Source organism: Sycon ciliatum, chromosome 13 (assembly GCF_964019385.1).
Source record: "Sycon ciliatum chromosome 13, ocSycCili1.1, whole genome shotgun sequence".
NCBI lineage: Eukaryota > Metazoa > Porifera > Calcarea > Leucosolenida > Sycettidae > Sycon > Sycon ciliatum.
The window spans coordinates 15,454,717-15,481,156 of NC_088655.1; the positions used below are offsets into that span (position 1 = coordinate 15,454,717).

The 26,440-nt window shown below is 48.3% G+C and overlaps 1 protein-coding gene across 1 annotated transcript; it reads right to left on the reverse strand.

The window, feature by feature from the left end:
• Nucleotides 1–3,295: 3,295 nt before the first annotated feature.
• Nucleotides 3,296–25,877, reverse strand: LOC135829660 (serine/threonine-protein kinase N2-like). Its single transcript, XM_065342051.1, has 19 exons — nt 25,239–25,877; nt 22,801–23,015; nt 22,042–22,287; nt 20,776–20,850; nt 18,871–19,114; nt 18,442–18,557; nt 17,631–17,774; nt 17,220–17,298; nt 16,216–16,406; nt 13,120–13,193; nt 12,037–12,184; nt 11,424–11,521; nt 10,025–10,112; nt 9,374–9,462; nt 8,940–9,002; nt 7,721–7,940; nt 7,104–7,292; nt 5,085–5,246; nt 3,296–4,595 (listed from the first exon to the last, which is right to left on the reverse strand). The coding sequence occupies exons 1-19, from the start codon at nt 25,540–25,542 to the stop codon at nt 4,551–4,553; spliced, it is 2,790 nt and encodes a 929-aa protein (XP_065198123.1). The 5' UTR covers nt 25,543–25,877; the 3' UTR covers nt 3,296–4,550.
• Between the last annotated feature and the right edge of the window lie 563 nt (nt 25,878–26,440).

Below are 26,440 nucleotides of genomic sequence, written 5' to 3' on the forward strand. Positions count from 1 at the left end.
TCTTGTCGCCTTGATCATTTTGGCAGCGAGCATGGCACAGCTAGCTAGCTAGGCGAGTGACAGTAGCTCAGCTGGTTGATCTTTTTTTAGTGAGCTGAAGGCTGAAGTCATTTCCGCTCGTGTTCGGAACAGATGGATGGATTACTTACTTCGGCATTATTTTGTAAAGCACGCAACCCAGTATGCGGCTATTATGGCACTAGTTATCATGGTTATATCTGGACTGAAGTTTGCTTTCCAGCAGTGACCATGGTGACATCTTACTACATACATGTATCGGTAATCGTACTTGGATCTACAGAAAAGAGATACCTAAGACTAAGTCACAGTAAGTGTGTTCTCGCGTTTGTTGCGCAGGGGTTTCTCTCTGCGGTACCCGCGCAGTTAGTTGTGCGGGCGTTGCTCTTTGGGTTTGGCCAAAGCCGACTGCCGAGCCGCATATCTACGTAGATATCACAGTGTTGAACCGAGTCCGAGTGTGGAGTGTTGCAACTGACAGAACCGCCTTCACGGTCGTGTCCGAGTCCATTCATTCGTTGGTCCTGCTCCCCTTGCCAGCAAGAATGGGAGCGAAGGTAAGCAAAATCAAGCCGGAGGAAGTAGCCAGAATTGAACAACGCTACATGGACACAGGCGTGCTGATTTTCTGGCAGCTGCAACGCAGCAATCTAGAAGAGCAGCAGCAGCAGAGGAAAAAGAAGTCGCAGAGGAAAAAGAAGTCTGGTAAAACCGTGGTGACTGTGCGTGCATCGAAAACAGATTCTGTAACGACCAGTGATAAAGACGAAGTGCACAATAATTGTAGCTTCAATGTGTCTTGATGCGAGTCGATGAAGCTAGCGTTTAGCTGAAAGCCAAAGAGTCCTACTATCTGCTACACCACTCATTGCCTGCTGCACCTCAGCCGCCCTGGCTGGTAATAACCATTATTGGAGCTTTCTGGTGGTGTGCCCAGTCAGGGACAAAGAATATGCCGAAGCCACCGACTTAGCTGGAGCTGCAACCTCCTAACTCTATGCTGGATTGCAAGTCAGCACGCCATAATGGTCGCGCCAATGCTAACGATGGTAACCACCCTATCTGACTGCAGCCAGTGTGTCCGAAACATAACAAAAAAGATCCGTTGATCCCACTCCGCCTGCACTGCCACTAACTGTACATCATATCAAGAAAGTAAGTTGATCGCGAAGAAAGAAGTGCAATGAATTCCGGGATATAGCAAGGTGCCACATGCAGACACCAGAAAGTGCATGCAGGGGATAATCCTCCATGAGCTTGAACGAAGACGTGTGCATGAAAATGTCATGCCACTGCAGACAAGAAAATAAGGAATGGAGAGCCGGGGAGAGCTACGTGAGTGCCTACTCAATGGCAACTGTACTTTGAAGTAGCCGTGCAGTTCCGCTGCTTCCTGCCAATGGAGAGCGGCGGTGCGCATGCCAACCCTCCGTACAGCTTCATGCATGGACCACGTTCAATGATTCCACCAAGCTCCTCTTTTTTTTGGCCACAGTCCATTGCGAGGATAAAGGATTTCAGAAAAGCCCAAGCAATGATATCACTCAGGTTGCGTGCGGACGTCACCCAGTTCATTCAACGACGTCATCTAGATCCCATGCTGTTACCCAGACTTCCATGACATCACCTAGGCCATTCGATGACACCACCCGTGCAAGTCATGCTATGCCGTCGCCCCGATCATTCAAGGGAGATCACCAAGACCTTGCTTCCACTGTGGCCTATGTCAGCAACGCCTGCATGCGAGTGGCTGTTCACTTGCCACCGCCTGGACGCACAAATCTAGCCAACGTGTAGGTGTGTACGTCCTGTTGTTCATTTGCTGTGCTCTTACAATATTCATATAGACTTTGATTTTGAAGTGTACAGTATTGGTCACCATGGTACAGTAAAACCTGTGATTAACAATCGATCACCTCTTGGGGCCCAGAGAAAGCGGTCTTTAGTGGCAGGTGGTCCTTAGCTAGAGGGTTGCACCGCACAACCATAAGAAGTGGTCTGTAGTACAGGCTGGTCGTAGTCACCGGTTTTACGGTAACTACATAATTGCCTGCACTATCACCTTGATCGCAGGTGTAAAAGAAGTGTATCACCCGTGGAGGGTGGAAGTTATCCGTCCTCGTGCAAAGCTCTCTGTGTTCATCGACACTGACTTTCACTGTGACTTTGATGCCTTGAGCCGGTTTCGTAAATGCTTTGCTGCTCATGACAAGACTTCATTGCAATTAGTTCGGCCAGTCATGCTGAGCTCCGCTGATGAGACCTAAAAAAGTTGAAACGGCTACATTGTAGCTGTCCAGACTGGAGATTGAGTATTTCCTGTGTTTCCACCAATGCATGGTACACACTACGAGTGTGGGAAGACTCGTACAGTAGAGTCGCGCGCTGAAGAACGTGGAGCCCAAGAACGTCCAGCCTGAAATACTAAGAACGCCACAGCCTAAAGCTAAGCACGGCGGACCGCGGTGTTGGTTTTCTGGGAGCTTGTGAGATACATATGATTCAGTACGGATTGTTTCATTGTTTATAAGAACGCAGCCAGATTGCTGAACAAATAAGAACGTCCCAGGCTAACCCCTTGGAAACAACGTTCTTGGGCGTGTGACTCTACTGTAGCGTGTGCCAGCCTTCTGCAAGACTTAGAGAAGCGCACAAGCACACACATACTTCAAAAGTACACACACACACACACACACATACTATAACTGTGCTTGCTCACTGCCATAAACTGGCCACATCGTGACAGCAGGTGTCCCCCTCCCATTTGGAGAGGGGAGGGAAAGCAAGTACACACACACACACACACACACTTGTACTTGTTGCACACTGCCAAAACTGGTCACGTGGGTCTCCCCGGGAGAGGGGAGAGAGACTCAAAAGGAATCTTGGAAAGATGACTCAATTGGCTATTGAACCGCCCAACGGCCGACACCCCCTGAAATCCCCAAAACTCTGGGTGGACTTGAAAATGATCCCACTTATGGGCTCACCACACCTCAGTAAGTGGGTGAGGACAAGGTGCAGAAAAGGATTGACGGCATCAGGGTATCCGTCCTGGGATCCAACTGCAGTTACCCCTGCCCCCAGTGAAGGTAATACGTGCTACTAGTGTGGGTGGCTAAATCAGAGTGGATCTGATATTAGCTTCACTAGCACCATTGATTACACAAGAGTTAATCTAGCCAGAAGCACACACACACACACACACACACTGACAATCAAGCACCAGTCCTGCGCACGCACGCACGCACCACACAGCAACATGCCAGGAGGAGGATCTCGCATCGATGTAGCTGCTATACTTCCAAAAGCACCGCTGCATCACCCTAAACTATGTTAGGTGTACTAACAATTTTCGAAGCAGTATACAAATAATCATGGCATAGACTATATCTCTTATACAACATGATGATGATAATGACGATAAAGTGAAGAAAGAAGAAAATATCAGAAGTGAAGTGTGAAGCAAGGGACGACAATAGTGGCAAGATATATATAAAGGCAGAATGGACATTGAACAAAACAAGTGAGCACTACAGGGCACGCAACATATCTGGACGTGGTGCCAGCAGAGTGTCAAAAGCAGTACGATATCGGGTCTAGGGATGATAGAGTCTGTGGCATGGTTTGTGGACGACACGGTACGGGAAACAACAAACAACGCTGCCAATTATGTACATAAAGCACATATGAATGCATGCACGCACACACATTCGGCAAGTATAGATAGTTACTTTCAGCAGCGGGAGCAATGGCCCAGTGGCCTGAAGGCACAATTGAACAGCCTCAATGTCCAGCAAACCTCAACAAAACAAAAGGGGGGGGGGGGGGGAGAGCAAGATGCCAACCAGATCAGGGTGATCGGTGCATGGACTACAGCTAGCAACACACGCACACACGCACAAAAAACACACTCGGTGCAGTGATGCACCTGAACACACAAAACACATGCAATGCATTCTCTCAAGTTGTGCTCGGTGAGCATGTGCGCACGCATGTTTGCAGTCACAAAACAACAAAAACAAACACAAAACGAAGTTTAGGGAAGGTTACGCACGACACAGGAGCTCTCGGCTTCAGGCCAAACTTCCGAGGATGGAAGAAAGAGAAAGAAGAGAATATAGAGTTAGCCTGGCTCTTGGTAGCCAACACAGAGTGGCCTCCCAGAATAGAAAAAAAGAGAATAAAGGAACACATACAAAAGCAGAAGCACAGACACACAGCGCACCCGCGCACACACACACATGTATTGCACAGCGTGGTGCGGTCTACTCCTCTGAAGATGCTGAGCGCTCCGACAAGCTTAGGTCCAGTTAGGGGGCAGGACTCCAAGCGGTAGCATGAACAGCAGCGGTGCTGGTGGGCAGCAGCAAAAGCACTTCGCGGACAGTGGAGAAGAGTCAGTGTAGCAGAATGCAGTAAAGCTCCAAGGTGGATGAAGTGGTGATGTGCGCGCACCCAAGCAACCCTCTTGCTCGGGGATCAGGCCATGCCAGGTCAGATGAAGGACGATCTCAGCCAGCAATGGCTTCCTATGCACTTTGATCAGCGTTGAAGTCAAAATCAGTGAACTGAGCCTGAAGCACAATATAGAAAGAGAAACTCGTGTGAGATCACAAGACAGACAAAGCGATAGTAACTGTTGATCAAGAGCCAAAGATCACATAAGGTACAAGAGCAAATGAAGAGGAATTAGGCAGCACGATAATTTCTTCTTCCAGTTTGTTACTGGTGTGCGCTATGCAATGTGCAGTGTGCTTGTACCACAGTGCTTGTATCGCACAGGCAAACACTTTTCAACAATAAAGCAGCAGAAAAAAATTGTCCGTTAGCACTATTCAAGAGTACCCACATGTTCCGATGTGAGGGAACACCCCCCCCCCCCCCACACACACATACCATACAAACACTTGCACAGATTGCGTGCGTGCGTGAGTGTGTGCATGTGAGTGTGATAGTGTAGGGGTCCTGCTGAGAAGCGATCCGTATATTCAAGTAGATCGGATAAGAAAATATGCGACCGCAAGAAGCACACACTTGACACAATCATATCAATGCTACATTACCTGATCGCTAGCGTCCAAGTGCCGCGGTTCTCTCGGTGGGCTAAGGCATGGCTTTTCTGTTGTGAATTCCTCATCAAAATTGCTGACATCGTGCACATTACGGACCTTGGGCTTGAATGCTGGTGGAATTTCCTTGGCCAGTAGTTTGCCGAAGTCAAGCGTCTGGACGTGCACATATAAATGAACACACACGCGCGCGAGTGCGCAGGCACATGAAAACAAGACCACATTAGGTTTGCTGATCTTGAGGGAGGGCATGAATGTTCAGCCATGACTACAGCACATTTCCGAATAAAATGCATTGCACATGTAATTGCACAACATCCTAGGCCATGGACCATTCTCGCACAGCGATAAGCCACACTCGCTACACACCAAACAACAGCACATTTGTATTGCGGTTAGGAGGGCCAGAAGTGTAAGCTGACGATAGCTTCGGACACAAATGATACATGTTTGAAACAGCTTGAGTGATTTTTGGAACATAGGGTGTGGGAGTGGTTGTGAACGGTAGATAGTAACCATTACTTAATACATTGAATGTGAAGGACGAGCAGCCAATAGATGACCAAAAACTTAAACAATTACGAAGGCGACCGCTGAGTACAACATTACACGACAAGGATGATTCACAATAAAAATCATTGGCAGAATGCATAGGATAGATCAACTCAGCAATATTACATTGAGGATACGATTGAGGATACGCGTGATTCAAATGATAATTCTCTGGCTCATCGAGCTCTCCTAGCGTTTCCAGAGGCTGCGTCTGGGCAAAGCTTGGCCCAGTGGCCAGGTTTTCCGCAGGCGAAGCATACGACTTTCGCTGACGGGGCAGCAGACGACTGCTGTTCGGTTCGCGGAGCTGGAGGGACCCTGGGGCTCCGCGGCGAGTATGGCTCGTAGTGAGGACGAAAACTAGAACTGGGCCTCACTGATCGGCTCTGTCGCCTGGTCTTCTCCACTTCAGTCTCAGCCCTCTTGATCCTTTTCGCGTCCTCGTCATCGTCGGCAATGTCATGCTCGCCTTTGTACTGGATCGCCGTGGCCCAGTCATATTTGTCGGCGATTTTTATAATTTTCTTCCTTTTGTCGCATAAGGACATACCTTCCATGATGGCGGTTTTGGCAGGTCCATCCGGGATGGTCCGGGCCGCGTCCTCCAGCTTCGCCTCCACCTGGTCCACAAAGTCGTGATGCTCCTTGCAGCTCTCCTTACGAAAGGAGTAAGTAGTTGTTTGCTTTGCTTTGAGGCGATGCAACTCCGCATTGGCAGTTTCCAGTTGCTTCTTGCATGCCTCCATTTCAGAGACAGACTTCTCTGCTAGAGCATGCTGCTCTTTGACAAGTTGTATCAGGTTCGTTGCCCAGTCTGGCGTGGCGGACGAAGCTGAAGCGGGAGCAGATGCGTTCTCAGCCATGCTGGTGAGAGAAAAATTTCATAAATGTCTGTTGGAAAGACGAAAAAGAACGTGGTGTCGAAAAGGCTACCTCAAGACGACTGGCCAGTCGTGCTCATGCGCAGCGGTTTAGAGAACATGTGAAGATGTACGAGTAAAAAGAAATTGATCAGATGACTGCTCACTTGTGAGAAAAAAACACGAGAAAAAACCGCTGTGACGAGAAAATACTTCTCGCCTCTGTCGCTGCGCTCTGCCGTCGAGAAGATACCATACTTTCCCCCATACAGAGAAAGTTTTCAAGGCTCCTTCAATGGCCAATTACCTATATTTCTCACACAACAAACAAACTTGCATGCAATGTCCACAAGACCTGGAAGAGGCCTAGATCAGTAACTGCAAAGTTCTGGACAAGAGTTGAGTGACAGAACGACCCCCCCCCCCCCCACCCTAAAGTACATTGTATTCTGAAAAATATGTGTAGGTGAATTAGGTTGGGTTCAAGACAAGCTACAACCTACATCCACTCAGGACAAAACAAACCCATCTTGATAGAACAGTGCACCGACTGAAATAAAAAAAGTACCTATAACGAGCGGGTTAGAAACCGTTGGCTTACCCTGAAAAATGCTTGTCTGCGAATATCGGCAGCATCTGCCTCACTGGCACCAAGACGCTTCTCAGGGTTTCTTCTCATCAGACGACGCATGATAGAGACAGCCTCTTGGGATAAGAAGCGTGGGTAGCGCACATCATCATTGACAATGGAGTCGAACACTTCTTCTTCATCGTCTCCCGGGAAGGGCGACTAAAAAGGAAGTTGGTAAACACACCACACACGCACGCACACACACACACAAGAGAGAACAAGGTTGTCCACTATTCTATGAGAGACAGCCACTGGCTGGAGAATATAGCATATGAGTGATGACAGAACATAAGGAACAGCACACCATGCCCACGCGATGTACAGATACCAGGTCTGAGATACATGATGAAGATGAGCCTGCCTTTCCCATTATTAAAGCCCTACCCTCTTGTATGCAATGGTACTTCAAATCAAAAACACTCTACATTTTGAAAAGGACACTGTCGAGCGCCTGCACCGGCCAAACTCTATGTCATGTCGAGTGGCATCACCTTTGTACAAGCAGACCAGAAGTAACTGGCAGGGGCGAGAGCAAAGAAATCAGAAGATGGCCAACTCATCCATCCATCATCGTCTGCAATGCTTACCTCTCCGACCAACATTTCATAGATGAGTACACCGAGGCCCCACCAGTCGACAGCACGCGTGTACGATGTATCCGTCAACACCTCCGGAGCCAGAAACTCCGGCGTGCCACAGAATGTACTAGTTCGCTGTCCATAGCCCATGTTCTCCTTGCAGAGACCGAAATCAGCAACCTTGACGTAGCCGTCGCGATCCAGCAGCAAGTTGTCCAGCTTCAGATCACTAGAAAGTAGTACCATGGATACACACACACACACACACACACACACACACACACACACACACACACACACACACACACACACACACACACACACAGACGCACACACAAGCACGCACAAGTTTAAAAAAAAGATGTACAGTCAACTTCGCGTATAACGACACTCGGCGGGGCATCAGAAAAGTGTCCTTATTCGCGAAGTGTTGTTATACCCGAAGTCCCATTATATGTATTACAGTTGGATGGGACTTTGCTCTGGGCATGGACATTCTGTCGTTATTCGCGAATTGTCGTTATATCTGCAGTCGTTATTAGCGAAGTTGACTGTACACAACACACACTTGAACTAAGTATCCCAACATTGGCTTCTGAAACCAGGACATTTTTCGCATGCCCACTAGTGTGCCATCACATCCAAGCTACTACAGTAAAACCTGTAATGGCGACCACTCGACCGTGGCGATCACTTTTCCTTGTCACGGACGCATTCACATTCAAAACACCTCGGATAAGGCGACCACTCGCTCAACGCGACCGGCGACTGCCCACCCGCGACCGCGTTGCACAGTGCTAGTCATGTAAATGTATGCATTGCATGGTGCACCAGGCATGGTAGATTTACACATCAGTGCAGGAAGTGTAGATGAACATGGTGCATGCACGACATTTGACAGGTCTGAGGACCCCAGGCACATGAGTCGTGCTAGAGTAGCATAGGTGTGTGCACTGTGATGCACTGATCAAAATGATGACAGTATCACATGTGGATATGGTCACGTGACTCACTGAACCTGGATAAGAAGACCACCTGGCCAAGGCGACCACTTTTTCTCGTCCCTTGAGGGGTCGCCTTAGACAGGTTGTTTCACTGTATGTAATTCGCTTAGCTTCAAGCACTACGAAAGGCTTACAGTCATCTCATCCTATTAGGGAGTATTCACGAGCTAGGAAGAGTAGAGCAGTGATCATTGAGCAATGCTGTGTATTGCAATGTGACTCACCGATAGACAATGCTCTTCTGATGAAGATATTCCAAACCAAGCACGACACAACCAGCGTAAAAGCTGTAAGAGAGAGAAAAACAAGAAAAAATCGGATATCAATTAATGCCACACACAGTCACACAGATACACACACAAACACACACAGGGCAAGAACGTAGCTCGCCATTATGAGCGCGATCTGCACAGAGACAAGACAAAAAAGCCGAGGCTTCACAGGCTTTTTTTTGTCTCCAAAGAACCAAGTACATTTGGCACTATGTCGGTACAGTCTGTACTGCACTTCAAGAGATTTAGTACACGTGGAGCCATCTATAGGGTACTGGTACTCAACACGGAGGAAAAATAGCACCAGGGCCAGCTCTGGTTTACTGCACTAATCTATAGCACAGCGGCATAGGGTGCAGTACTACCGTGCAGCGTGTTTCTCTTACATAGTACGCGGCTCTGTGAAGATGTCGGCGTGGATGTGCATCATGAGATCACCACCACAGGCATACTCCATAACGAAGCAAACATGATCCTGCCAGCAAACAAGCAAACAACCAACAGCAACAGCAGCAACAGCACAGCCATTGTTAAATTCTGCAACAGCCACATTGTAGTCAAGCATTCCGATGAATCATACGCTACAACATTCCGTCATCCACGTCACTCTCACAGTTAACACACATGGTACCAGTAGTTAGAGTCCTATACTCTAAACAATGAGCTGATGCGATCGGGGACAGGGTACACAAAGAAGAGAGAGAGAGAGGGAGAGAGAGAGAGAGAGAGAGAGAGAGAGAGGGAGAGAGAGAGAGAGAGAGAGAGAGAGAGGGAGAGAGAGAGAGAGAGTCCACTAACAGTGCATTGTGCAAAGCAGCATGTTCCTCGACTCGAAGCAAGGTTACCCCCATCAGTGTTTGAAGTGTGTTGAGCAAAGTGGCATCACAAAACACTGGTTCGACACTCAGTACAGACAAAGACTACGTCATTTGCAAAGCCCTCCAGTCAGCTATGTAGTCACTGTAGATGTGACCAGGAGTGGGATACTGACGAAGGTAGCAGCTAACATCCAACCCAACACCCCCCCCCAGACTCACCTGTGTTTGGAAACAAGAGATGAGATTGACGAGGAAGGGGTGCTTTGCCTCATTGATCACTTCGAATATTCTCCTTTCAGACATCAAGCTGTCATGGCAAGAATGAAGAAGAGCAGAGCAAAGTGCATAACGTCATGTTGGACTCCAAACAACAGCAACTATCTACAACATCATTGTCTAAAGTAAAGTGCAGTGTAAAACGGCTATAGCGCGAGCTGTTGATCGTAGTGAGTTTGTCACTTGATGTCACTTGAGTCGGCATAATCACCACGGGCGGGACATGTACGAGTACACATTATAGATGACTGAATGACGTCTTATACATCATATGAACGCACGTAAGATCCATACTCATGGCGCACGCATATGATTTTAAAATTTAAACAGACATGTGATGCCTTGTACATGTGCATGTTGGATGCGCGGGACTTTTTTGGATCTTCCTAAGTTCAGGGTCGACAGAGGTCCGAAGAATCGGTGAACTGTCGCTGAAATCAATATAGCCAATGAAATGATTGCCAGTTTAGTTTGTTCTGATGCACCACAGCCACTATCACACCCGATATATTAGAGAGGTTCCGCACTACGTAAAGTTGAGCAACTTTACATTAGTGGGCGGGAAAACCCGTGAATTCGCGAGTTTGCACTCCACTTACGGAAAGTTGTCTACGGAGAGTACGTAGATAGGGCTCTGATAACGTAGCTGGTCCGTAAGTGGATTGGGGTACACATTTATGACTCTCTCCCCAGGTCGGTCTGGTCGTACACTGCCGCGTTCGGAGTTGCCAAGGGCAGCTACGTGATTTGAAAACTCTGTATGGCGGAACCCAGATGCGCATGCAGTTTACGTAAGACTTTCCGTAGATCGACTACGTTTTTTACTAACGTAATTACGTTATGCGGAACCTCTCTATTATTACAAACGATATCAAGAGTCCATAATCCCCCAGAGTGCGCAACTGGGATGGGGTTGTGGGACGGCGTAATCCGTGATGTACGTCAATTTTTGGGTCGGACTTGCCTCATTCCGTCGACGCGGACACGCGGTGCAACACAGTCCACACTTCCCCTACTCATGACATCATTATTATGACGTGCAACACGGATGTCGCCGTCCCAGATCTGATAAGTGAAGTTGCGCACTCTGGGGGGTTATGTTACCTTGACGATATTATATCCGATACAACGAGTGCATATGATAATGATTGTGCTGTTTCAAGATCCAATCACAACATCCGATATACGTGTACATATCCCCCAAAACCGATCTCTTTTATAGCCGGCGCAGACCATAGAAGACAAATCTGAATGAGTGAATAACAACGACCAAGCATGAAGATCTGATGCGATCCTCAGTAAGACCAATGTCGTCAGCACTACATCTGCACAGATAGATTACCTTTCTACTTCATCACGGGCCAGGATGTCACCCTTCTTCATGGCCTTGATAGCTACGACAGGTGTGTTCGGGTTTTTCACACTCTGTGCCAACATGACCTGAAGTGAGAAAACGAATAAACAAACACGTCAAAACGAGAGAGAGAGAGAGAGAGAGAGAGAGAGAGAGAGAGAGAGAGAGAGAGAGACACAGAGAGAGAGAGAGAGAGAGAGAGAGAGAGAGAGAGAGAGAGAGAGAGAGAGAGAGAGGGAGAGAGAGAGAGAGGGAGAGAGAGAGAGAGACTAGCTCTAGTTCAATATGACGTCTGCAGTACAGCAAGTCCTAACTCAATACACCAGTCCAGAACACACACACACACACACCATGTGCGCCCGTCGCAAAAGAAGCATGCAGATCTGCAAGTGCAATGAATGTACACCCACTGATTTTCTCTTATAGCAGCGACAGCGGACAAGATCTGAATGAAAACAGATCAAGACTTGCGCCACATACATGCCTAATCCACATAACTTGCGACGCCAAGGGGAATTGACCTACAATACACATCTGGTCACACACACACACGCACTCTCGGGTAATACAATACAAGCGGACACAAGAAGGGAGCCAGTACCTTTCCAAAATGCCCACGACCAAGCACAGACATGCACTGGAAGTCATTGACGGTGAAGTAGTTGCCGGAAGGCGCGGGAATGGCGGACATTGACGAGACCGACGACGACGTAGCAGCACTCGATGAGCCGTGGCGCGTTTCCGTTGGACTACACAAGCAAGAGTAGAGAGGAGAAAATATGCCGCAATGCAAGTATTTAAACCCAACGTTACCAAGAACACCTAGTAAGATAGCGGCCACACCGCACAAGCCTCCTGCTGGCTGATGAGCCAAAACGATTTGTGCACTGCCACCGCCATTCAGCTGATCGTCTGGTCACACTGCATTCCCAGCACCTGCTAAATGAATGAATGGATGAATGACGTATATGTTTTCAAAAGTCGGATTATTTCTCTCAGAAATGGATCCCGTGGGGTCAAGACCTTCATCAATATGACCTTCAATCACCAGGTATGCTTGGCAGAAAAAAAATTATAGTTCAGGTTTCCTGCGCTGACGACGATTAAAAATTTCTTCAAAATGTTCGTCTTGAGAGAACAATTTCAGCCTCACACCATGATTTCTCTCTGGCAGCTGAATGCAAGCAACACTAGACGGTCTAGAAAGGCCAGTGACATCGAAAGGGCTTGAAAACACCCCCCCCCCCCAAAAAACCCCGTCAGCTTGAGAAAATGGGCGACTGATAAAAGTTCAATGAAAACACGATCAAGATACTCAGGTTGCGGATGAATGCACCTGGCAGGATGCGGTGGGACCTTTTTGGACTAGATGATGCTCAGCAGAAAAAGAGTGGAAGGCAGTCATTGCCATCGAAAATGCCGCGTGCCTGTGGCTGAATGGCTGAACGCTGTGCAGTGTGACAGCGTCCTAAAAGAGAATGGGTGAAGTGTGGTGATGCTATACTCCGACAAGTACACTCTTCTCCTACTACGCATGTTTACCAAGCACTTGCAGCACTCACTCTACTCTCGTGAGTGTTTGAGGCAATAGTTTCACTACATGTCATTGTAATCGTCTTCAACAGATTGATAAGGGCAAAATACACTGACTTGAGAGATAGCGAGAGCACAAGGGGACACTTACGTCTCATCGGATACCGATTGGTTCTGCGAAGGCTCGGCCGGTGTTGCAGCCTGCGTGAATAGTCGGAGGGCATCCTAGAATTGAACATGCCAAGCAAATGCAAAATGAGTCAACTAGGACACACAGCACAAACATATGACCAGGTATTGGTCCATCACACACAAGCCATGCACAGAAACACAATACCGAAGAGTTAGGCAGTTAGCAGTTTAGCAAGTTATGTTGTCAGAAGTTAGACATGGCCGACCATGCGAAGAGCGATTACAATATTAGTCACATTAGGGGCTACTCTTAAGGCCGATTCATACTTCATTTCGCGTACGGGAAACGCGTCGCAAAAAAAGTTGATCTGAGCTCAACTATTTCGCGTCCGGGAAAGCCATCGCGCGATGGTCGCGCATGACTTTCCCGTGTGCGAAATGAAGTATGAACCGGCCTTTATTTGCAAGTTCTAAAAGCGAAATCTAAATGTCCTGCCCTGCATCAAAACTATCACTGTGAGGAAGAATTCCCATCTTAGAAAGCCACCAACTTGGTATGTCTGCAGCAGCAGCAAAGTCACCCCCCCCCCCCCCCCCCCCGACAAGCCCATATCATCTGACCAAGAGGTACTGCAACATAACACATGCGGCAGGACAAACTAGAGGGCAGTGAGTGAGTGCAAAAAGAACACGCAATGACCTTCATCTCGCGTGACAGGCCGCTTTGATCTGGTGACGGCGCCCGAGCTGGCGGTGGCAATGGAGGTGGTGGTGGAGGCAGCGGAATACTGCTTGCAGCTTCTGAAAAGCCGTTAAGATTCTCTGCCGTACCAGCCCCACTGGTTGATCCAGAGCTGCTGCCGACAGTCTTATTCATGAGCGGTCTCTGAAGGTTACGTTGGCTGGCAGAGCGCATTAGCTCCATCATCTCTCTTCAAACTTGTCGGCTACGCCACCAGTCTCGGCAAAAACAGGTGCTTCGTCCGAGCTGACGACATGCGACTGTGAAAGGCAACAACGTGACAATGGCAACGTGAGATATGATATATGGCTTGAGGATGGCCTTCTCCTCTCTCTCTCTCTTCTCTCTCTCTCTCTCTCTCACTCTCTCTCTCTCTCTCTCTCTCTCCCCCTCTCTCTCTCTCTCTCTCTCTCTCTCTCTCTCTCTCTCTCTCTCTCTCTCTCTCTCTCTCTCCCCCTCTCTCTCTCTCTCTCTCTCTCTCTCTCTCTCTCTCTCTCTCTCTCTCTCTCTCTCTCTCTCTCTCTCTCTCTCTCTCTCTCTCTCCCTACACATACACACGCGCACACACGCGTTATCCATACAATGACCTCAACAGTAGCATAAGTCAGGAATCGAAAATAGATGGCATATTATGACAAGGAGCCCCCAAGCAAATGATTCTTTGTACGCGGAGGTTTGTTTGATTCGAACATTCGTTCGTTGGAATTCGAAATGAATACCATTGGAACCTTTGTCACAAGCAACATTAGTCAGAATCAAAACTGACGTCACAAATCTCCACCATAGTGTTCAAAGAGCTACTGTCCACGAGTAGGTGGAATATCGCGAGATTGGCACATACACACAGAGTTAGATTGTTAGTAGGTTAGAGGCGGTCAGCCATGTTTGTTCTCAGTACACAGTCATCATCATGCATAAGGCAAGGTACATCTGATCATCATCATGCATAAGGCAAGGTACATCTGATCATCATCATGCATAAGGCAAGGTACATCTGATCATCATCATGCATAAGGCAAGGTACATCTGATCATCATCATGCATAAGGCAAGGTACATCTGATCATCATCATGCATAAGGCTAGGTACATCTGATCATCATCATGCATAAGGCAAGGTACATCTGATCATCATCATCACCACGGGTACCAGCATCCATGATGGTAAGATTACATAACCCCAAGAGTGTGCAGCAGCGGCTATGGGGTCTGCGGTGGCAGAACATCACACCACGCGACAAATCCGTACACATACTTTACATCCTGCGCATGATAGCAAGAGTACATAACCCCCAGAAGTGCACAACTCCAGCTATGGGGTCTACGTCTCTACGACGGCAGAACTTCACATCACGCGACGAACGTGTACACATTATTTGCACCCTGTGCATGATAGATACAGGCTTGTACGCAACCCTGCTTCGGTTTCAACTCTCTTGTGGTCACTTTGCACTGTTTGCCAGCATAACCGTTGAACCATATCATGCGATGCAAAGTTCTGCCGTCGCAGCACCGTATGGACCTCATGCACGTTGTACAGATGCACAAAGTTCTGCACTAGGATCGTAGGTTTGTACAGAGCCGGTTGGGTGTTCATTGTGTGCTCTGCATGCGCATTTGAACAATTTTAGCCTCATAATTAATGGCAAACAAACGCTTTTCCAGCTTCTTCACTTTGGTTAGAACTAATGACTAGCTAGATCTTCGTCAGAAAAAAAGTTTTCGTATGAAAAGCCTTCAGGGCCCATTTCTCAGTGGAAATAGCAGAAAACACAATAGGGTCCTGCACATTCAACATCCAACCGGGTCTACGAGATTCTATGGAATTTCGTGCATCTGTCCAGCGTGCATAATGCTCATAAAGCTTGTGCAGGCAATTGCACACTCTTTACACAGTGCTGCGATGGCAGAACTTCACGTCACGGGCAATGGTTCAAAAGGATACGCTGGCAAACAGTGCAGAGTGCCCACAAGAGAACTGAACATGAACCCAAAGCAGGGTAATGCACAGGGTGCAGATAATGTGTACAGGTTCGTCACATGATGAGAAGTTCTGCCGCCACACACCCCATAAAAGGAGTTGCACAATCTTGGGGTTATGTGCTCTTGATGATAGATGCGGGGGTGTACATAACCCTGCTTTGGGTTCAACTCTCTGGTGGTCACTTTGCACTGTTTGCCAACGTAACCTTTTGAACCATGTCCCGTGATGCGAAGTTCTGCCGTCGCAGCACTGTATGCTGTAGAGGTTGTGCAGGCGGTTGCACACGCTTGGGGGTTATGTACTCTTGACGATGGTTATTGCCATGGACCACGCAACAAACTGACATAAAGCCATGCTGTTTAGTGCACATGCTCACGTAGTTAAACCTTACCGCGTTCTTGTCACTCTCACTGCCCTCCTTGGACTTCTTATCCTCCTTGCGTCCTGCTATTGGTGAAGTGAGATCACGGTTGTTCTTGGAACCGCCGCCCACAGATTTGTTGATGGTTCCGGACGAGGGCGTGAAGAACATTCTTGTCCATAACGCCACGTTGGTGTTGAGATCCGCAGCTCTCTGGAAACCTGAGTCAAAAACATGCCATGAACACACCATAGACCATAGATAGGGATATCAGCGAACGCACTGCGCAGCCCATCTGCGCAGGTCAGCCTGGCCCATCTACGCGCGGCCGACAAGAAAACTCATGAACACTTTCATTTTTTTGCAAAATAAATCGTGTGAAGAAGATGCACGGAATGGCTGAAAACTAGGCTGAGGAATAGTAGCATCCAGAGACTCTCAAACAAATTCATGGTCCATCGCTTCTGACAATGGCAGGGAAGACATCAGGGAGCTGATTGCAGCAACTCTCTACCAAGCGCGATTCTGGTTACTCACCAGGGCAGGGCGCTTCCATCGGGCAAGAAATGGCCGCGAGCGAGAAATGCAAGTCCGATTTTGGAACGATCCAACCAGGGAAATCTCTTGAAATTTGGCCTGAACACCTCTCATACTGGTGTTTCACGATGTGCAAACTTTTAGAGAAATCGACCGGGGAGAACGTGGTGAGTACGTGGGTCCTTCGTCTCGCGTATGATTTGAATGGTCGCGGGGACAGAAGAACAGTAATTTTACGACTCCCAGCGGTGCAAACAGACCGCGGCCATGTTTTCTCTGTCGGCCGCGATCACGTTCAAAAAATCGATGACGCAATGCATGCGCAGAGGCCTGCGCAGTGCGTTCGCTGACATCCCTACCATAGAAGTTAGGTGATCAAGTCACATGAGCACAGCACAGACCAAAGTTAGGCAGCCAACAACATTAGAGAACAAATATGCTGGACAGTAGCACATTGCAAAGCAAAGAGTAGAATACAAAGCTGGCCTCGCACTGACCTTCTCCCTTCCTCTTGAAGATGCGGCCTCTCTTCAAGTTGACCTTGCGTACACCAGACTCTGGAGGCTCGTATTGAATCTAAGCAGAGCACAAGACAACGGTGGATTAGTTTCAGTCCAGTCATGAGAGTCTGGATTCGGAATAGAATCGGTAAGCAACGTAGACACAGATGGTTGGCTACGATCAACGGCATGACAAAGAAAAGGAAAGGCCCCTTGGCATGACAGACAGCAACCCCGGCTCTGATCGCAGTACAAGCCGATACGCATGACAAGTGCATGTGAACCAAAATGCAAAGCCAATTCGATATCCATCCACAAATGGACAAGTTGCCGCCAATTTTTCTCGTTCTGTGCGCAGATTTCCAGTAGCAGGTCTGTGAATCTGGGTAGCGTCAATCTTGTACTTACCTCACAGTGCAGGTGACCTTGTGGGATGACACGCAGCTGCTGTTCAAAGCGGTTCATGTGAAGATACTCGTCCAGCTTGACGTACACCAGACCGACAAGGTTTTGCCGGTCGTGTCGGAAAAGCAGAATCTCGATTTCACGTGCCTACACAGGATAACACACACACCAGAAAGCACGGTCACCGCAATTGCCCGTGGCACCAGCAACACCATCATAAGCCCAACTCGCATGCATTTGCAAGTGTGTGTGTGTGTGTGTGTGTGTGTGTGTGTGTGTGTGTGTGTGTGTGTGTGTGTGTGTATGCGGTGTGTGCAATCGCACAATCAGCCAGCTGTGTGGTGTAGACCAGGCTAAAAACAGTAGCGGTCAATTCATCAGCCTTGCACGCTGTTGAATGGCATAATCCCAGCACAAGTTGCTATGCCTGAAAAAACTGTTCGCTATCATCGCTTCCGCGATGGGCATGTCTGAGTGTGTGTGCACGCTCGGGCGCATGTGTAAGACACAAAGAGAGAGAGCGGAAGCCAGAGAGAAAAGCAAGGCATAGCGGAGTGTCGGATAGCCACATGTTTCACAATGTGAGCTACGCGTAATCTTCCCGCCGTTTGGCTTCGTGGGGCAAGTCCACTTTAGCCGCACACAGAACTCGTATGTCACCAGCTCCGCACAAAAGGTCATGGATTGGGTACAGTCCTACCTACAGGTGCACTAGAGCTGGCTTTACTGCTAAATATGGGACAAGTTGCAAAAAGGCTGCAGCCATGGGCAATGCAGAGGTGCCATTCAAATAAAATAGCAGAGTGCCGCGTACCTTAGTGACTTGAATGCGGAATGCAGTCTGCCAGCACGACACGTCCATTGGCTTCCAGGTAGTGGTTGCAAGCTCGTTGCTATCCACTCGCAGGATGGCCTTGACATCATTGGTACCTACACGGGCAAACAGGTATGCACATGCACAAGCACACACACATACACAAATAGTAGGGGAAAAAGGTCTCAACAATGCAGGCTGACGACATACCAAGCATGAGGCTAAGGACGCACAAGTAGTGAAGAGCAGGATTAAAAAAGTCAATGCTTGAATTCCGCTGTCTACATTCAACATACATTCTGAGTCACTATAGTAGGTGCAACCGATGACGCATATCCATGCACACATATAAAGAGAAACATCACAATTTATAGCAGCCACCACACTGACTGCAGGAACGAGATCAGAACCAAGAGCGGATAGACATACCGTGTGTTTCGACAGAGGAACCTCTCTTCGGCAGGGTCTTGAGTGAGAGTGTGGTGGTTGTACCGCTACAGTGCTCAGAGCACAAGTCCTCCACACCGCTCAGCGTGATCAGAACTGAACCAGTGACAGGCACAGGCATGGGCCAAGGGTAGAGCGGTGCATTGCGACCAGCCACCTGGGCAAACTTTTCCGTTGGTGACTCAGCCGTGCTGGATGAAGATGCTTCTGCCTCAGCTGCGGGTCGCTGCAAAAGCAAAACAAGACGAGGAATACAACACAAATGACAAAATAGCTAAATACGAATATTCAAAATAGAAGTACATTATGTGCGCATTGACAATCGGATGCGAAAAAACCAGTATATCGCCTCCCTCAAGTGCATGTGTGATTGCACACACACACACACCTTTGAGGCCCATCGCCGGAGGCGATGATAGCAATGCTACGGCAGAAGCCATAGCAACTTGTGCTGGGATTACACAATTCAACAGCTTGCAAGGCTGAGGAATTGACCATCACTATTCAGCCTGGTCTACACCATACAGCTATTTGGAGTGACATTTTCTGGCCAGTAAATCCCTATTTTTGGTCTTTTCATTTTTTTCCCCCCGCACACACATCACACCACATACTCCGGCATGCACTGGCTGTTGGTAACCACCCAGGAGAATGAAAGAAAAGTCAGGAAGAGTCTGAGAAAGAGAAGAAAGACGTGTGTGACCATAATCGTCGGGAATCGAACCCGCAATCTATCGATTGGAAATCGCTGCACATACCACTGCACCATATGGGACACACACACACACACACACACACACACACACACACACACACACACACACACACCTGGTCCTGGTAAACACTGCCATTACGGTCACGTGTCCCCTTACGGGGCCGACAATATAGAACGACGAGCGGGACCATGTTCGAGAGAGCCATCTCCAGCAGCTATGGATCTGGCTTATCATCGGAAACGATTCCTCTCACGGCTGCCGCTAGAACTGGTCCATCACTCTCCACAACAGAGTGAACATTCCATGAGCCAACGCTCAGAGTCGTTCCAAGTCGTCGTCTTCGTGCGGTAGTTTGCTCCACTCGCGGGCTTGCAAAGCCTCGCGAAGGACTCCGAGGTGGGGGCGACGAGGAGAGTGTCGGCATCGTAACTATCAGACCAAGTCTCCTGTCGGTGAATACCCCACCTCAGGCACTGTTGGCCTGGATGGCTGGGGACACCCCAGGCCGTCCACAACGGCGAGAACAAGCACGTACGGAGGCCAGAAACAAGAGCCCGAAAAAGTACAACCGTCCTCCACCAGAGCAGAGAACACACACATTGTCAAGATGTTCAGCTATTTGAAAGATTTTCTTATCGTCGGAAACGATTCCTCTTACGGCGGCCGCTCGAACTGGTCCATCACTCTCCACAACAGAGCAAACATTCCATGAGCCAATGCTCAGAGTCGTTCCAAGTTGTCGTCTTCGTGCGGTAGTTTGCTCCACTCGCGGGCTTGCAAGGCCTCGCGAAGGACTCTGAGGTGGGGGCGACGAGGAGAGTGTCGGCATCGTAACTATCCGACCAAGTCTCCTGTCGGTGAATACCCCACCTCAGGCACTGTTGGCCTGGATGGCTGGGGTGTCCCCAGGCCGTCCACAACGGCGAGAACAAGCACGGAAGGAGGCCAGAAACAAGAGCCCGAAAAAGTACAACCGTCCTCCACCAGAGCAGAGAACACACACACGAACACACACACGAACACACACACACACACACGTACACACACACGTACACACACAGAGGCTCAGAACTAAAAAGGTGCATGAATCGATGACAACCAAAAGTCAGTTCAAACCCCCATGTGAAAACTCCGTTGTGTTCCAGCGTAACGAAACAAACATCAAACCTACCGATCGGACGGAGAGTTCCAAGGCAGTCTCGAGCAGATCAAGCCTTCGCCTTCCATCTGACAGCTGCTGTTGAGTCTACAATGCAGCAGCAGCAACAACACACAATGAAACAATAACTTGTGCAGCACACACCCATTGGTAAGCAAAGAAAGGCAAGGACAAGGGCACATTATTGCAACCAGCAGGCAAAGCAGACACAAATCTACCAGGATCAGACCCATACCGGAATGAATAGTCTCAGCTACGGCCGCGGTCACACCGAGCTCGATTCAGCCGTTCAGCCGAAAAAAGCGCTTGTTTACGTCACTATTACCATGGAAATGGCTGAAAAATGTCCTACAAGCGACTTTCAGCCGTGGCTGACTCTCAGCCGTTTTTTTCGGCTTGTTTCAGCCAAAGCTTGTACAAGCGGCTGAAAGCCGAAATTCAAAAAATAATTTGAGTGCGCTTGGAGCACACCATGTAGCTAGTTGACATGATGAACTGATATTGATGTTCTTTCTTGTGTCCGTGGAACCGTGCTATCCCTGTGCCTTTGGTTTTGACCGTGAGTCTGTCTATCCAACTACACTGTATTCAGTTTGATTTGGATTTTGTCCGACGACCATGGATTTCTGCCGCTGTGCCTCTAGACTGCTGCGTAGATTGTTGGAGCTGTGGTTTGAGGCCAAGACAAGGCACCACACTCACGACCGAATTCCTGAAGAAAGCCGGGTACGAAGAAGTGAGTGGATTGCAACTGAGTTGAAGAACGGCAACCGGCGGGGCAGAAAGCTCGACATCAGGAAACACCACCCGAACCATCGCGTCCATGCATACCGAACAAATAAAAAGAGCACGACTTCGCAATTCAGAATCCGGGCTTCCTTTGCTTCTTCATCAAAACTGAACACTAGAACAAGTACAGTTTTAGATCGTGAACGTTCTGCTTTCCGCTTCTTGCAAACATTGGTGTGTTTCGAGATATACAAAATTTGGCGGGTAAGAAAAACAAGCCATTCAAGCTTTGCACTCAAGGTCTGGTGTGACCACGTCACAGGGACCACGCAAGCCAGCTGAGCGCCAGCGATAACACGCCCAAAGTGGCTTGTTTCGGTGTGACCGGGGCCTAAGTCAATACCACTACGGAATGCACCTAATCACCTGTAGACATACACACTAACGTGACCACCCACCTGCACAGACATGTACACAGACGTGCACTCACATACACATACACACACACAGACACACACGTGTTCCAGACAGCAACTATCACCACCTTACCATGCTGATGGCCTTCTTGTCAGTTGTGGTCATCCTTAGCATGTTCTCACAGCCAGATATCAGGCGACGCTCGACATCAATGCGATAGTCCAGGAACTGCTCCCAGTCCTTCGACGATGCCATGTAGCTGTTCTCCATCTCATCGCTCTTCTCCGCCGTGCCGTCAATCTTGCGCTGAGCAAGCATCTTCTCCTGTAGGATCTTCATGCGCAACACTTCAATCTTCTGCTTGCTATTTGCGAGCACCTGCAAAGGTCGGGACACAGCAAAAACAAACACAATCCTGGAGAGTAAAATCGATGATAGGAGGAGTAAAGAGAAGGTATTTTACGACAAACTCGTACAATGATTTGCACCCAGTGCATGAAAGATGCAGGGTTGTATGCAACTCTGCACTGGGTTCAAATCTCACTTTGCACCTTGCCAGCGCAACCTTTCGAATCATGTAGCGTGTTGTGATGTTTTACCGCCGCAGCAGTGTATAGAGGTTGTGCAGGCAGTTGCACACTCCTGGGGTCATGTAGTCTCGCTAACACAGACCAAAAAACATGGGTACAAGACCTGCATGTTTTGCATGTATGTCTGTCTATACAGAAACATCTTTACTCAATCTGCGGACAGAACTGTTTCGTCCTTTGTGGACTCCGAAACATCTTTAAAAATACAATAAAACAATTTGATGCTCATTGGCTTGAGGGAAAGATGCCGTCGCTACTAATGCTAATACACACCAACATTCAACATGCAGCGTAACGTTACCTGTATTGTCTGATTGCGAATCTTGTCCTGCTCCTTGCCGCCACCGCCAAGCGTGCGAAGCATGTTCTCCGACCCATCACGCACCTTCAGCTCCACTGTCATCTGCTTTTCTAACAGCTCGAGGCGCGCAACCTGCGGTGCGGTCATGTGCTCCTGTTCCTGCTCAGATAACGACGTGGAGGGAACAACGCCGCTGCCGTCATTTTCGTCTGGCGCTAAGGGGACAAATGACACACATACACACACAGGAAACCAACAGGGACAGTTAAATTTTGGAAGCATGCAGTCAAACACACAGACACACACACACATACGCGCGCGCGCACACACACACACACACACACACACACACACACACACACACACACTATCAACGAACTTCAAAGCTGACACAAATTCGACGTAGGGCTAGGAAGGCATCCCATGACTATGCGCAATTCTTCAAAGAGGAGTGTACCAGGCTACAGAACATGGCACCTCCAGTGAGTTCACATAGGCGCTCATTTATGTTCGTGTGTGTGTGCCTGGGTGGAAAACGGCACGATCACGGTTTTAACCGTTTATAACGGTGCATAAACTTCCATAAACACCGCGCCTTTGGGCTATATTTAGCGTACAAATACCAATGTACGTTGCTTATAGCAAAAGAAGATCCCCAGAGTGTGCAAGTATGCGTTAGATTATATCGCAGTGAAAGGCGAAAATATCGTGCCAGGGTAATCAGGTCATAATATGTGGCAGGATGTATGACTTTTCAGGCACATCTGTGATTGGCCGGCGCACAAAGTGTGATTGTTGTACTCGCCTTTGTGTAGTAGCACGCACTACGATGTAAGAAGTTTGTACTCAGCTGTGACGAATCGCCATGCAGAAAGTTATGTACAGTTGCACAACCTGGGGTGTTCTGGACTCTAGGTTACAGCTAATGTCATGTAGATACATAAGGGTGAACATCAGTCCATAAACTCTTTTCCATGACAGATGGCCCAGTCCTTTGTTTATGAACTACCTGCAATACCCCAGACACAGTGCCTGCATTTGAAATCAAGTCTGGTTGAAGTAGTCAACAGCAGGTCAAAAACGAAGTTCAATGACAACAGGTACATGTGCTACAGAACATAAAGATGATTAGATTCGCCATGCACATGCACACCCAATACTCTACTGCCCATACTGCAACAGGATGCATCATTTGTCACATTCGAAGTGAACACACCAAGTGTCCCATCTCAAGCCGCTGACAGGACAGGACAGGAAATTATCTCGCAGTGAGCGAAGATGATAAGGAATACAACCAGTCTGCACAGAGATATGGGTGCAGCGAGTTCAAACACTACAACTCTGAACTATACTCTATAGTATGGGCTATAGCAGGGTCAACAGTAGAACATGAAACTGTGTAGCAAGTCACAGACAGTCAAGCACAGTCGAGCCAGTGGCAGCTGGGTGGAGTTGTGTCAAATCTTTCTGTAAAAATAAATTGAATTTATTGATACTCTCATTTCGATCCACCCATTATGGTTTCATATCGAGTAGCGGGACGAACAGACTGGACTTATCACGCGCACGATTGCGCGACCTGTTATGAATATCGATCGTACGAGGTGTTGTGTTGTACATGCACCAGACGTCGGTGTATGTCGACATGTCGTACATCTACCAAGAATATTTTTATTTTTTCCTAGCAGCAGAACAGCCAGATCAGAAGCCGTCAAAATAATTGAACGATTGTGAATGTGACTGTATTGCGCTAAAGTCAGCAAACTCGCCGTTCTGAAGCAGTAACCAACAGCGAATCTTTTGCTGTGTCGGCCATTCAACATGCGATTGGAAGTACGAGCAGCGTACACGCCTTTCAAACTGGGAACAGAGCGCAATGAAGCAAACGAGGCACTCAAAAACCGGATCACATGAACAAAGGAAAAAAAGAACGAACAAGGGAAGCATCCTGTCAACTCTGCACTGCAAGAGGTCGAAGCAACAGTCAGACCAATGCCGAGCGCGAGCCTTTGACAGAAAACATGATTATTAGTAACAGAAATGTGCATGCTGGTGTGAATGACGAAAGGGGAGACGTTTGCTTTACGCACTGGCCAAATACAGTCCCTTCAAAATGCAAGGGAATGGGAAGGGCGGAAATGGATCTCAAAACAAGAACTTCTGAAGATCCAACACATCTTCTCAACCTGCCTCTCTTGAGCAAAAAATCGACTGGAATGCGAGGATCACAAACGAGATGGCCAAGAACACCGGGGTAGTGCCGGCCTAACCCAGAGACCGGGGAGAGAAAAGGCCCTCCGTACATACCAAATAATATGTTGACAACTGACTGATTACAATACGTGTTCAAAGGACAACGTTGCGATTTGAAAGGACACAAACATCCCAGAAGAACGCACAATAAGCAATAAAAGGTGTTACTGAAGGCATCCACTCACCAACTGAGTCGGCAATAACCGTATTGAGTCTCTCCAATTCATCTTGCAGTTTAGAAATCTTCAGCTGGCAAGTTTTCAGGATTGCTGTAACCGATCGACGTTGTTTGGCATCTTTGGCAACTTTAGCCAAGTTATCAGCTCCCTCTTTGATTTTCAACTCCTTGCGGATCTCAGCCTTGATCTTGTCTTTCCTAGACTCCAAATCTACGTCCAAAACACTGTTGGATACGGATTTTTCCAGTTGAGGGGGCTCCATGACAGGTTGCGAGCTGGCTCGTCTTCCTGCAAGGCCTGGAGTTGGCATTTCAACGACCCAAGCCAAGCAGATATGGAACACAGAGAGTTTGAAAGAACCGACCCTGCACCGCACACTCCGTAGCGCGCACCGCGCGTTTGCGATCCTATTTTTTTGCCGCCTCCTACGAGCAAACGCTACAGGGACACTCAGTAGCGCACCCCATACGTTCAAAAACTAACGTTACTTGGCTACCTTCTGTGCTGCTGTTTGGAGCTACAGCTGCCCACACCGGCTGAGGACTTCTGAAAACTAACAACACTGTTCTTCTCCACAATCGTCCTCGAAGTCAACGACTTTACGACTACTCGACTCCGCAGTCGGAGGTGATGTAAAAGAAAGCTGCATGAAGATTATTTTCGCCCCAGAAAATCATGTCAGCTGCGAGTGCACAAATGCCAATGCCAATGGTCACTGCATGCAGTTTTGCAGTACGGCAGTCAGTCATGCATATGGGCATGGTTGAGGTAAAAACAGTACTGTCACTCAGTAGAGCATGCATGGTGACCGGGGAGAACGAGTAGGGTGATCTGGTGATGTTGACCCTCGTGAGTCGTGTAGTGTGCAGACGTCACTTGCACTTGAACAGTCAGTGTCGCTTGTATGATTGTATTCACACCTTCGACATGTCTTTCCCGTATTCATGGTATTCGGTTCAGAACGTAGATCTGCGTGCCCACTATGTCGCAAGTATGTACCATGATTGTGCTAGTGCAGTCTGTATGCACTGCCACCATGGCCACTGGCACCACACTGCATGCCCACACTGGGCCACAGCAGCAGCGTGCTAGCATGCTGCACATAATCGTCATTCACCATTTTTGGCAGTGTGTTATCATGGTTATCTGGTTAGATGTACCGCGGTACCGGTACATGTATGTGTGGTAGTCATGACCACTGTCACTAT